Consider the following 12,591-nt stretch of genomic DNA (forward strand, 5'->3'; position numbering starts at 1 on the left):
CATGAAGGGGCATATGAATGTTTAGCATATCTGACACATAAATACCTTGCAACACCAGCTATAAAAGTGCCATGTGAATGCCTGTTCTCACTTTCAAGTGACATTGCAAATAAGAAGCAGGCAGAGTATATCCCGTAAGTGTAAACAAACTTGTTTGTCTTAGCGACTGACTGCACAAGAAGTAGGACTGAGTGGACTTGTAGGCTCTAAAGATTTACCTTGTTTTGTTGTTGAGTGCAGTTATGTAACACACAAATGTACATTTGTATTTTTTTCATGATAAGGAGATTGATTGCACTAGGGTATTTGTATGAGGTGAATTGAAAAATACTGGTTCTTTGGTTTCTCATATTTACAATGCAAATTCAATCAAAACTAATGATCTAAAGTGAGCACAGTACATTTTGTATTCTGTGTTGGAATAGAAATCAATATATCTGAAAATATTTAATACACTTCAATTGGTATTCTATTGTTTAACAGTGCGATTAATCGCGATTCATTTTTTTTTTTTTTAGTTAATCGTGTGAGTTAACTGCGATTAATCGACAGCCCTCATACAGATGCAAGCTTTTCAAGTGCAAGTGGTTGTGAATCATTGTAGGTCTGTGCTCCTCTCAAGGAAATAGGTTGTTTTCAAAGCCTCCCTGATCAGAGGCGTTAGCTAACTACCACTTTTTCCACCTCACGCCGTTTCCCATACTTGACTTCCTTATTTATTTACAGGCCCTGCATAACACAAGACTCTTGTCCTCTTATGCAGCCATTGATTCCAGAGTAAAATATCTGTGTTACACAATGAAAGTCTTTACAAAGGTGAGTAACACTTCAGGCACTCTGAAAGTGATAACAGCCACAGTAAAAAGTTTTATAATTTGCTTTTCTCTTTCCAGATGTGTGACATTGGAGATGCATCTCGAGGTAGCCTGTCCTCCTATGCGTATACTCTTATGGTGCTTTATTTTCTTCAGCAGCGAAATCCACCAGTCATTCCTGCTCTCCAAGAGGTACCGTATGTCAAGAAATAAATTGGTCCCAGTTAGATATTTTTTGGTGCACTCTTGACCAAAATAGGGATCAAAATCATCAAGTCTGAACAGCCATGCTCTAACTAGTTAACTTTCTGTTCTTAGATCTACAAGGAGCCAAAGAAGCCTGAAATTTTAGTTGATGGTTGGAATGTTTATTTCTTTGACAAAATAGATGAGTTGGTGAGTCTTCTATTCACTTTTCTCATACAGCATTATCGTGCAATAACTCTGTAAAGTGAAACTAACCTCTGGTAAGGCATGTATTTGAAAAATGCAGGAGATGAATGTAAAAGGTAGTTACTAACAACGACCTTTGCTAATCTGTTTTACATACGGGCTGAAAATGAGAGCTTCTCATTTAGTTATATAAAATGTCAGCTATTATTGGACCTAGCTGTGTCAGCCTTTACAATTGGAATTGTGAAGCGATACTTCAGCACCTTGCTTTAGTAATCTAAATGTGTTTAGAACTATGCTGAAAATGTTCTTAAAAGAATCTGCTAAATATTTTTCCGCTGTTAAGTGGAGCCAGATACTGTTATAACAGCACATGCCTTAGGACATGATACTTTGTTCGGAGGAGAAAAGAGTAATGTTACTCAAGACAGAGAGCCAAGCATGAAACTTGAAAGCAGAGTATCTTCTTTGTAAAAGGGCATGCCAGGAAACTTTTGTATAGAACTCAAGAGTAGCAGCCGTGTTAGTCTGTATTCGCAAAAAGAAAAGGAGTACTTGTGGCACCTTAGAGACTAACAAATGTATTTGAGCATAAGCTTTCGTGAGCTACAGCTCACTTCATCGGATGCATTCAGTGGAAAATACAGTGGGGCGATTTATATACCTAGAGAACATGAAACAATGGGTGTTACCATACACACTGTAACGAGATTGATGGTAGCACCCATTGTTTCATGTTCTCTAGGTATATAAATCGCCCCACTGTATTTTCCACTGAATGCATCCGATGAAGTGAGCTGTAGCTCACGAAAGCTTATGCTCAGATATGTTTGTTAGTCTCTAAGGTGCCACAGGTACTCCTTTTCTTTTTGTATAGAACTGTACATATTCATATTTATTGGCTTAGCCTAATAAAATACAATCGACCTTCCAAAATATAAATCTCTGAGTTTATTTAAAACACTCAAAGCTGAGATTTCCAAGGCGGTATAGGGGATAAAGCCATTCACTTAAAACTATTTGGCATATAATGGAAATGTGTGGAAATCCCAATTTTGTGCTGTCAAGCTACCATAACACGGTTGGTTGTCTACAGTACAAGAGACCAGTGCACCTGTGAATAAATATTTTTGCAAAACCTGAATGCTTTGCATTCAACAGTAATCCTATCAGGTTTGTTAAAGAATAACCACCGACGTGCCATACTGCTGCTTTCTTCCCTACCTGATGATAAGTGACATAACCCTTCAATGGAATAACTTTGTGTTGAAGGGGCACCCAGCCGAACAGTAAACTAACAGTAAACTAACAATACGCATATCAATTTTGCATGCTATCAAAAATAAACAGCAAGTTGTTTAAAAAGAAGCAACACATTGCTTGCTACTCTTCACACTAAAAATACCCACCGACCATTTAAACAGCAAAATTTGAGTATTAACCTTCAAACTATATAAAAGGATGGAAAGTGATTTAGAGTAACTCTAAACCACACTTGTGTATAACCAATTACAATTATGTGTAATCTAACACTCTGAAATGATGACTGTGCATTTGCTTAATCTGTCTGAATCGCTGAATCTCAGAAGAAGAAATCTTTCTCTCTAACTTCCAGCCAGCCTGTTGGCCAGACTATGGTTCAAACACTGAATCTGTTGGGGAGCTATGGCTGGGACTGCTCCGCTTCTACACGGAAGAATTTGATTTCAAAGAACATGTTATCTGCATCAGAAGAAAAAATCTGCTTACAACTTTCAAGAAGCAGTGGACCTCCAAATATATTGTTATTGAAGGTATTGTAGGAATTAATACAGAACTCATTGATGGATGGAATTGCTTTAAAACCCATTTGAATAAATCTGCTCTTGTCGCATGTTGTTTTTCACTTTTTCATCCTGCTGGATTAGGATATTTCCTCCGGCTAAGTACATTGAGTGAAATCCTGGCTCTCAGAAGTTAGGGACAACCCCCCCCCCCCCCCCCATTGACTTCAGTCGGGTTGGAATTTAGCCCTTATTTTTCAACTGAAATAAAGTTGAAAAGCGAATTTTACATTTTATTTTGTTTGTTTGAGGGCTGACGATCAGAATGGTTAAGGAAACTGGAATTCAGTCCATAGTCTGTCTGTCTCACTGTGTAATCTTTTCCCTGATCCTTCAGACTCAGAGATTCTTCAGACTCAGAGATGAATGTAAAAGCTAGTTACTAACAATGACATTTGCTAGTATGTTTTGCAGACAAGCTGAAAATGATTGTTTTTCTAGCTCATCTAACTTTGATAGAAAGGTTGCGTGGGTGGGAGGGGTTTCCTCTCACCTTCAAAAATTGCTCTTTTTCAACATTTTGGTCAATTTGGTTCATAGCTGGACTGCTGAGATTCTGTCTTCTGAATATATCCTCTTTCAGGATATGGAGAAATCAATTTCAGTGTATTGATTCTGCATCAGTAATAGCAACATGAGCTTGTTTGTGTTCATATTAATCAGTTTGGTTCATAGTTCGCTTTCATATGGACTTTAGTAATACCTACAGATTTCTTCACACAGATCCCTTTGATTTGAACCACAATCTTGGAGCTGGCTTATCAAGAAAAAGTAAGTTACCCGGTCCACAAGCATTCCACAAATCCGCTGAGGGTCTTGATTTATTTAGACAATTGATTTTTTTTTCTTTTATTTCCTAGTGACAAATTTTATCATGAAGGCTTTTATCAATGGCAGAAGGGTATTTGGTACCCCAATAAAAGGATTTCCTAAAGAATATCCCTCAAAAATGGTAAGTGTCTTTAGAATATAGCGATACACACCCACTCTACATTGGTATCTAAATCTCTTACCTACTGTGAAGTTTCACACATGACTCAGATGAAAACAGTTGCACTCTATTAAGAACTACTTGGTAATTTATGCATGGGAAATGAGGAGTTTCCTTTCAAATTTCAGTGGTAACTTCCATCGTGGTGGTTCTTTCGGCTTCTGCCTCTAAGTTGTTGATGGGTTGTTTTGGTTTTTTTAACACTTATATTGTGGCAACACCTGTTAACATTAACCAGGTTGGGGCTCCATTGTACAAGCGTAGAGTAAATCGTCGTCTACCCCAAACAGCTTAGTCTAAAATGTGTTGTGTTAAACAGGCTGTCCTAGAGCAAAGCAGCAGTGTGTCAGAGAGCGAGTTAGGAGAAGCCCTCACCTGTCACCATGTTATACAGCTCTGAATTGCAGTCCCATTACAGAGAGTGGAACATGGCTGTAACTTTGTTCTCATTCAGACTATAATGTTCATGGCCACGAAGGAGGTCAAGAAGGCTAAACTGGGTTCTTTATAGAGCTGTGGTCAGTTAATGGCCTTCCTGATTCTACAGTAGGCACCCCAATGGAGTGATACAAAGCACACCTACCTACACTCTTTTGGGGAGCTGCTTGTGCTAATACGGCCTCACGCTTAGGCTATGTTTACACTAGTACCGCTACAGCTGCGCCACTGAAAGGTCTCCCGTGTAGCTGCTCTTTGCCGGCAGGAGACAGCTCTTCTGCCGGCAAAATAAATCCACCCCGAATGAGCAGCGGTAGCTTTCTCAGTGGTTTTTTTTCACTCCCTTGACCAACAAAAAGGCCATGTCTACACTAGCACTTGACATAGCTGGCTTAGGTTTCCAAATCTTGGGAAAAAAAAAATAGATGCACAACACTACATTCTTTCCTTTTAGGAATACTTCTTTGACCCAGAAGTCCTGACAGAAGGAGAACTGGCCCCAAATGACAGATGCTGCAGAATTTGTGGTAAAATTGGACACTTCATGAAAGACTGTCCCTTGAGGAGAAAGTACGTATATTTTTAAGGGTTGTGTGGTTTTGGTAGTACAAGGGGTTTGTATAAATTTCTGAAATGTTGGATTCAAGAGATACTGAAAATTGACCAAGTGGAGAGTCCAGTGTTTAAGGGGCTTGGATTACTGATAGAAATGTAAAAGTAACAGAAATTAGAGTTCATCCTTGTAGTTAGAAAATTTGAGCAGAACCGCTTAAATGTCTGAGGAGAAAATAGTCCAGTGTTGATCAGATAATGTTCTTCACCAACTGACTCCAAGAACATGGGCTTTTGCAGTAAGGGATTGCCTCCTGAAGGGAAAATGTGACTCAATCGTATTCCTAGCCATGCTACAGACATGAAACAAACCTATTTTGGGGGGAACCAGTTGGCCTGAAGACCTTCAACAAGCTTTAAAAAAGCAGCAACAAAACACTTTCTTGGCAGCTAGCAAATCAGGAACGCAAGCAGAAACTGTCTGACGTATCCTTTTCTGTATGATGTTGTTGTTTTATATTTGATTAGTGAATTGTGAAATGGATATTGCTTAGACATGTAGGTTAAGAATCCATGCACCCTGGCCTAAGCAAATGTAGCATAGCCGAAGTCCCAAATAAAGAATATCGGGTATATTTTCAAAAGCCTCTAAGTGGCTCTGAAACACAAGCATTTTTGAAACTACCCGACCATTGGTTCCAGTTTTAATTATATTAAATTTCTTTTTAGCATTTTGCTTAGAGCCTTTCTCTTAAGTGGATGGACTGCAGCAGCCATGGTTGATTGTATGGTGGAGGGGGTTTTTGAGCTTTACGTCATAAATTTTTTCCCTTAGATGCGTCTCTGTGTATATACAGTATGTAATATGAAACCACCATGTTTAAAAGTTAGCATTTCTTATTTGTATAACAGTGCTGTCGGTCCAGATTTGAAAAAACTTAAACCACTCTAATTGTGGACTGAGTACTTTATATTTAGGGTTTTGTAACTGGGAAGAAGTTTGTACAGCTCGATGAGAAATCCATGAAAATTCCTCCTAGAGTTAGACACTTTGGTTGTAAAGATGTCTTGCTTTTTCGCCATAGTTGATTGTATGGTGCTTCTTTACTACATATTGCTCATATTTTCCATTAGAGTTCAGCAGAAAGTTTTTTCCTCAACTACATAAATGAATATTACTAAATTTATTTAATATTTTATGTTGGTTCTCCCACCACGTAGACTTCTAGGAAAAAGAGAGATACGTTTATTCATCTTTGTTGCGTGTCACATAAATCCTCTTTAAGAATATACTATTTAACACAAAGTTTCTTTTCTTCATCTGACAGAGCCTATTTGCTTTTATGTCACTGTTTTGCTTCTGCAGGTTGAGACGACGTCATGATCATGAAGATATTAAAAATCAAAGGTACATCGAGAACAACGAGAAAAGAAGCAAAGAGGAAAAAGATACCTCAATGAAGGAAGGAACGATATTATGTACACCTCAGAAAAACAAACTAGGGAGAGCAACACTGGACACAGGAAGAGAGAAGTCTTCCAGGCAGTCAGCAGAGAAGTGGAAGCGGCAGGAGGACAGGGACTTAAGAGAAAAACGTTGTTTTAACTGTGGGAGAGAAGGCCACGTTAAAAAAGAGTGCCCACAGTATAAAGGAGCTGCAGGTATGAAACCCCGATACATTCTAAGACATCTTAAACAGACCCTATCATTTTGGAGTATTTAATGAGATTGACTAAATGGGTCTGGATTAATATCTCATCAAATATACTGACATAGTACTGAACCTTCCTTTTTCAAGGGGACAAGATGCAATTGTCTAATTTCCCTTCTTAGTCCTCCTCCTGCCTTAAGGGCACCCCCGTCACCTGGAAAGACAAGACATGATTTCCATTAGAGCTGCATTGCCCAGATCCTCAAAGGTCTTTAGGCTCCTAAATTAGATTGAAATCAATGGAAGGTAGGTGCCTAACTACCTTTTGAAGCTCAGTGGAGGTTAGGTGCTTAAATACGTTTTGAGGATCTGGGCCTGCATGTGGGGAAGAGTTAGTTTTCCTATTTCCAGAGGCTGTTTCCACTTTTCTCAGAATCCCTGTTAGCTCCATTTTCAAACTTTAGATTCCATTTCAGTGCATTGTACATCCACGAAGGCTGGCACCAGAGCTATTCTTGTCATCTTAAACTACTGCATTCTGAATAAGTTTAAGCATTTGACCCTTTCCCCCATAAATGGTTTTAAACCATTCCTAATAAGCACAAAGTGGTTACTATTCAAACAGGATGTGGAAATGAAGCTTCTCAAATCAGCAGCCAGGCAGAGGGGATCCATTTCCTGCAGCAGCCTTTGTCATTATCTTGTGCGGGGAATGCTACTTTTCTCAAAGACCACTGATTCAGGAAGGACTTTAAGAGTGATACAGATTACCTAGATGAGGCCAGGTCCTCCTTCAATGAGGAGATGATTGCCAAAGATCCTTGGTATGATGGCTTGCTCCCTTCTCCAATTTCCTGAGCAGACAGACATTTCCTAACCTGGAACAGATGAGAAAAATCATCCTGCTGAGGGAAAAGGAGTACTTGTGGCACCTTAGAGACTAACCAATTTATTTGAGCATGAGCTTTCGTGAGCTACAGCTCACTTCATCAGTGAGCTGTAGCTCACGAAAGCTCATGCTCAAATAAATTGGTTAGTCTCTAAGGTGCCACAAGTACTCCTTTTCTTTTTGCAAATACAGACTAACACGGCTGTTCCTCTGATACCTGTCATCCTGCTGAGATGTAGTATCATAGGATTGGAAGGGACCTTGAGAAGTCATCAACTATTGTTCCTTCCTAAGTGGAGTACTTTGCATTTGTCCTTATTGAATTTCATCCTGTTTACTTCAGAGCATTTCTCCAGACTGTCCAGATCATTTCTAATTTTAATCCTATCCTCCAAAGCACTTGCCACCCCTTCTAGCTTCATATTGTCCGCAAAGTTTATAAGTGTTCTCTCTATGTCATTATCTAAATCATTGTTTAAGATATTGAACAGAACTGGACCCAGAACTGAGGGACCCCACTTGATATGCCCTTCCAGCATGACTGTGAACCATGGATAACTACTCTCTGGGAGCAGTTGTCTAACCAGTTAGGCACCCACTTTATAGTAGCTCCATCTAAGTTGTATTTCTGTAGTTTGTTTATGGGATATGAGACTGTTATGTGAAGCAGTATCAAAAGCCTTATTAAAGTCAAGATATGCCATATCTACCACTTCCCCCTATCCACAAGGCATAGAATCATAGAATATCAGGGTTGGAAGGGACCTCAGGAGCTCGTCTAGTCCAACCCCCTGCTCAAAGCAGGACCAGTCACCAACTAAATCATCATAGCCAGGGCTTTGTCAAGCCTGACCTTAAAAACTTCAAAGGAAGGAGATTCCACCACCTCCCTAGGTAACGCATTCCAGTGCTTCACCACCCCCCTAGTGAAAAAGTTTTTCCTAATATCCAACCTAAACCTCCCCCACTGCAACTTGAGACCATTAGTCCTCGTTCTGTCATCTGCTACCGCTGAGAACAGTCTAGATCCAGCCTCTTTGGAACCCCCTTTCAGGTAGTTGAAAGCAGCTATCAAATCCCCCCCCCATTCTTCTCTTCTGCAGACTAAACAATCCCAGTTCCCTCAGCCTCTCCTCATAAGTCGTGTGTTCCAGTCCCCTAATCATTTTTTGTTGTCCTCCGCTGGACGTTTTCCAATTTTTTCACATCCTTCTTGTAGTGTGGGGCCCTTGTTACCCTGTCAAAGAAAGCTGTTAGGTTGTTTTAACAAGATCTGTTCTTGTGAAATCCATGCTGACAGTTACTTATCACCTTATTTTCCTCTAGGTGTTTGCAAATTGATTGCTTAATTATTTGCTCGATTATCTTTCAGGGTACCAAAGTTAAGCTGACTAGTCTCTGGGTTGTCGTTATTTCCCTTTTTATAGATGGGCACTAATTTGCCCTTTTCCAGTCCTCTGGAATCTCTCCTGTCTTCCATGACTTGTCAAAGATAATTGCTAATGGCCCAGATATCTCCTCAGTCAGCTGCTTGAGTATTCTAGGATGTATTTCTTCAGGCACTGGTGACTTGAAGACATCTAAGTAATTTTTGTCGAAGTAATTTTTAACTTGTTCTTTCCCTATTTTAGCCTCTGATCCTACCTCATTTTCACTGGCATTCAGTATGTTAGATGTTCCATCGCCACCAACCTTCTTTGTGAAAACCTGAAATGAAGTCATATAGCACTTATGCCATTTCCACATTTTCTGTTAGTGTTGTTTCCCCCTCGTTGAGTAACAGACCTACCCTGTCCTTGGTCTTCCTCTTGCTTCTAAAGTATTTGTAGAATGTTTTTTGGTACCATTTACATCTCTAGTAGCTTAATCTCATTTTGCGGCTTGGCCTTTCTAATTTTGTCCTTACATACATGTGTTATTTGTTTATATTCATCCTTTATTTGACCTAGTTTCCACTTTTTGTAGGACTCATTTAAAGTAGAGCCCTTTCCTAAGAAAAGGTGAGGGGGTGCCCCCTTTGTTAATCACTAGCCTCTGAAGGAATAGAGAATTGCAGTATCTCCCGAGGTGGTAAGATGCCCTCCTTGGAACCTTTACATAAGCCCCCAGAGCATTTAAAGCCATTGAAAAAAGTTCCTCTTCTTCCTGGCCATTTAAAGCAGCATTTGTCATATCAATTCTCTCCATGAGGAGAGTCTCAAATCAGGCCTATTTTACGCTACAGCATTGCTCCCACTGATGTAAGTCACCCACTACAGCAACCTAACAACTCCACCTGTGTGAGAGGCATAGTGCTTAGGTCTATGTAATTAGGGTGGTGCAGTGTCTGTGTAGATGCTCCATTTCGTACATCACCTATTGTCTGTCAACTAAAGCTGAAGAAGAAAAGGTATTCAAGGATTCTAGCCAAATAGATCTGAAATGAAGTTTCATATCTGTGCTGCACCCTGTTTCTGACCCTGAGTCACTTGTCTAGTTTTCCACCTCACTGTGCATCAGATATAAACATCTTGTACTTACCGTCAAGGCTTTGTGTCTCTGAACTGTCTCCTTTCACATTTCCCCTTGCCCCCTCATTCTGCCAATGCTAGCTTCATTCTGCCAGTGCCACCTTATCTCACACGTTTCTCCATGTCTCTTTTAAATCCTGTGCCCTACCCCTGGAATTCACTTCCCAAACCTAATTGGTCAGATTTCCTCATACCTCATTCACATTCCTCTTAAAAATTCACTTCTTCTGTCCCATCTCTGAAGTGTGACATAGGGAGAGTGAAGACTAAAATATATTTTACTGCATTCAAGATGTCTGTGTATTCATTGCTGTGGGAGCAGCTTCAGCTGTTTTTCAGTCCAGGTGACCTGCTGTATATTGACCTTTGTCACTTCTAGCATATAAGTGTGGTGATGAGGTTGTCGAATGTATATGTAAACTACATTAATCACAGAGAGGTGGCCGTTGCCTATCATTACATGTGTGTTGGAGAGGGTGGTCCTGTTGATTAAATCTTTTGTACTTTGTTTTCTGTATGGCCCCAAAAGTGTTCTCTGTGATCCAGTGGTAAGGGGGCAAAGTTCAATTCCCTGGTCTCCCTTGGCTTACTGTGTGACCTTGGGCAAGTCACTTCTCTCTCTGTGCCTAAGTTCTGTCAAACGGGGATAATAGTTCTTCCCTAATTCTTAAGGGTGTTGAGGTTAAATACACTAAAGATTGTGAGGTGCTGGGATACTATGGTGATGGGAGGTGAGGCATGCATACAAGTGCCTTTATATAGATAATGATAAGTTGTTGGAGTTTCTAATTGGAAGGTAATATTTTTATCTTTTCAATAAATTTTCACTGTATTTTAATTTCTCAGGTGGATCTAAGTCAGAAAGTCTGTGTGGATCCCCTTCTTCAACCAGTGCTGTTAAACATGCTGGTAGAGTAAATCAGGTCAACACTGCATAATTTTCTGAATCAGGTTCTCAGCCTTTTTCTTTCTGAGGCCCCTGACAACATGCTATAAAAACTCCAGGGCCCAGTTTGGTTGGGAGGGAGTCAGGGCTCTGGCTCAGGGGTTGCGGGGGCTTCTGGCATAGGTGTAGTTTGACTTCTATTTTGTGTGGGCAGGGGCCAGTGAGGCTTGGGCCAGTTCTGTATGGCGGGGTCCAGGGAGGGAGCGCCGCCTCCATCCCCTGATTCACCTCAGCAGGCCACCCAGCCTGTCTGGGTTGTGGAGGGTGGGCGGGGACACAACCAAAAATTATAACTCAGGGAGTGGGGTGGTGAGGTCTCAGCTCAAAAAGTTTGAAAACAGCTCAGGGTGCAGAGAAGGGCAGGTAGGAGCTATGTTCAGGCAGGGCGTGTAGCTGAGGGCTGCACACAGGAAGAGGGTAGCTCAGGGTGCAGGGAAGGGGTAGCTAGGGACTATGTGTGGGCAGGGAGGGGTACCTTAGAGTGCAGGGAGTGGGTACCTGACGTTACAGGGAGGGCTTCTCTGCCGTCCCTGTTCCCCGAGGGCTCCGCCAGCCATGGAGTCGGGTCTCCCTGCCTAGGCAGCTCTTACCAGCTGCGTGACCAAAGAGGCGGGGAGCTGAGGAGCAGCTTCAACCCCTTGCACCAGCAGGAGATGAGGGAACATGCTGCCTGCTAAATGATGTCAGCCAGACCAGCAGATGTCCTGCACTGCCCGGCTCTGGCTTCCTGCCTTCGACCTGGCCTGGGGGCGGGGAGAGGAAGGCGGGGGGGGAGGGGGGGGGCCGCAAAGGGAGAGCGTGGGTGGAGCTGCCCTGGGACAGTCCTGCTTTTGCACTGTAGTTTTGCAGGGTAGAGTAGCATCCTCTGTGCCCCCCAACTCTGCCCATGGGCTCAGAGCTTCTGCCCTGTGGGGGGTGCCGAGAATTGGGGCTTCAACGCCATGGCTCCCAGCTTCAGCCCCGTGGGAGATGCTGGAGATTGGGTTCTGGGTTTTAGCCACGGGGCCCTGTGGCCCCCCTGAAAAGGTTTGTTGGTCCCCAGGGGGCCACGGACCCCCTGTTGAGAACCACTGTTCTGAATCACGTTCTTCTTAAGTATACTTAAAGCCATTTACAGTAGTAAACTCCAGTTTGGCTCAAGTTTTCAACTACGATACACCTTTTTGTAGGTACAGCACTATTTATCTGTAATCCAATCAACTGTTCCCTGCCTAATAGTTGAATTTTATGTGTTCACTTATCTCTATATGGCTCTCTTTTAGGGAATAGTTTTATATGAGGAAAAGAAGAAACAAAAAGGAAAAGTGTTCTTGAGTTCCCAAACAGGTTTGTACATTAGATTCCACTGAACAGCAACCCGGATATTAACAACTTCTGATTAATAACAGCATTTTTCTGGGACCCAATCCTGACCCATTGACTTTTTAATGTTCGTGGGATTTGGATATTGGCAGTGGCATGCCACTTATCAACCCACCCCCCATCCCCCTACTTTTTTTTTTTTTAAAGAAGAAAGATGCAAGCTGCAGGCAGGTTCTCAGGGTTGCAGCCATAAAAGGAGGCACTGGGACAAGCTGAGTGC

The 12,591-nt window shown here is 41.6% G+C and overlaps 1 protein-coding gene across 7 annotated transcripts in view; it reads left to right on the top strand.

The window, feature by feature from the left end:
- Positions 1 to 12,591, top strand: part of LOC125636962 (terminal uridylyltransferase 7) — a 51,562-nt gene that overhangs the window by 31,534 nt on the left and 7,437 nt on the right. For 5 of the 7 annotated variants that reach the window (XR_012668551.1, XR_012668552.1, XR_012668553.1 and 2 more), the window contains exons 19-28: positions 727 to 816; positions 894 to 1,007; positions 1,134 to 1,211; positions 2,824 to 3,001; positions 3,755 to 3,802; positions 3,892 to 3,983; positions 4,915 to 5,030; positions 6,379 to 6,674; positions 10,910 to 10,986; positions 12,272 to 12,335. Coding sequence is in view for 2 of the 7 variants with exons in the window: in XM_075128673.1 (XP_074984774.1) it covers positions 727 to 816; positions 894 to 1,007; positions 1,134 to 1,211; positions 2,824 to 3,001; positions 3,755 to 3,802; positions 3,892 to 3,983; positions 4,915 to 5,030; positions 6,379 to 6,674; positions 10,910 to 10,986; positions 12,272 to 12,335 (1,153 nt within the window). In the remaining 5 variants the exon portion in view is untranslated. Of the gene's footprint in view, positions 1 to 726; positions 817 to 893; positions 1,008 to 1,133; positions 1,212 to 2,823; positions 3,002 to 3,754; positions 3,803 to 3,891; positions 3,984 to 4,914; positions 5,031 to 6,378; positions 6,675 to 10,909; positions 11,015 to 12,271; positions 12,336 to 12,591 lie in introns of those variants that run through there. The other 2 variants (XR_012668555.1, XM_075128674.1) reach the window with 2 other exon arrangements.

This window comes from Caretta caretta, chromosome 5 (genome assembly GCF_965140235.1).
Source record: "Caretta caretta isolate rCarCar2 chromosome 5, rCarCar1.hap1, whole genome shotgun sequence".
NCBI classification, from domain to species: Eukaryota; Metazoa; Chordata; order Testudines; family Cheloniidae; genus Caretta; species Caretta caretta.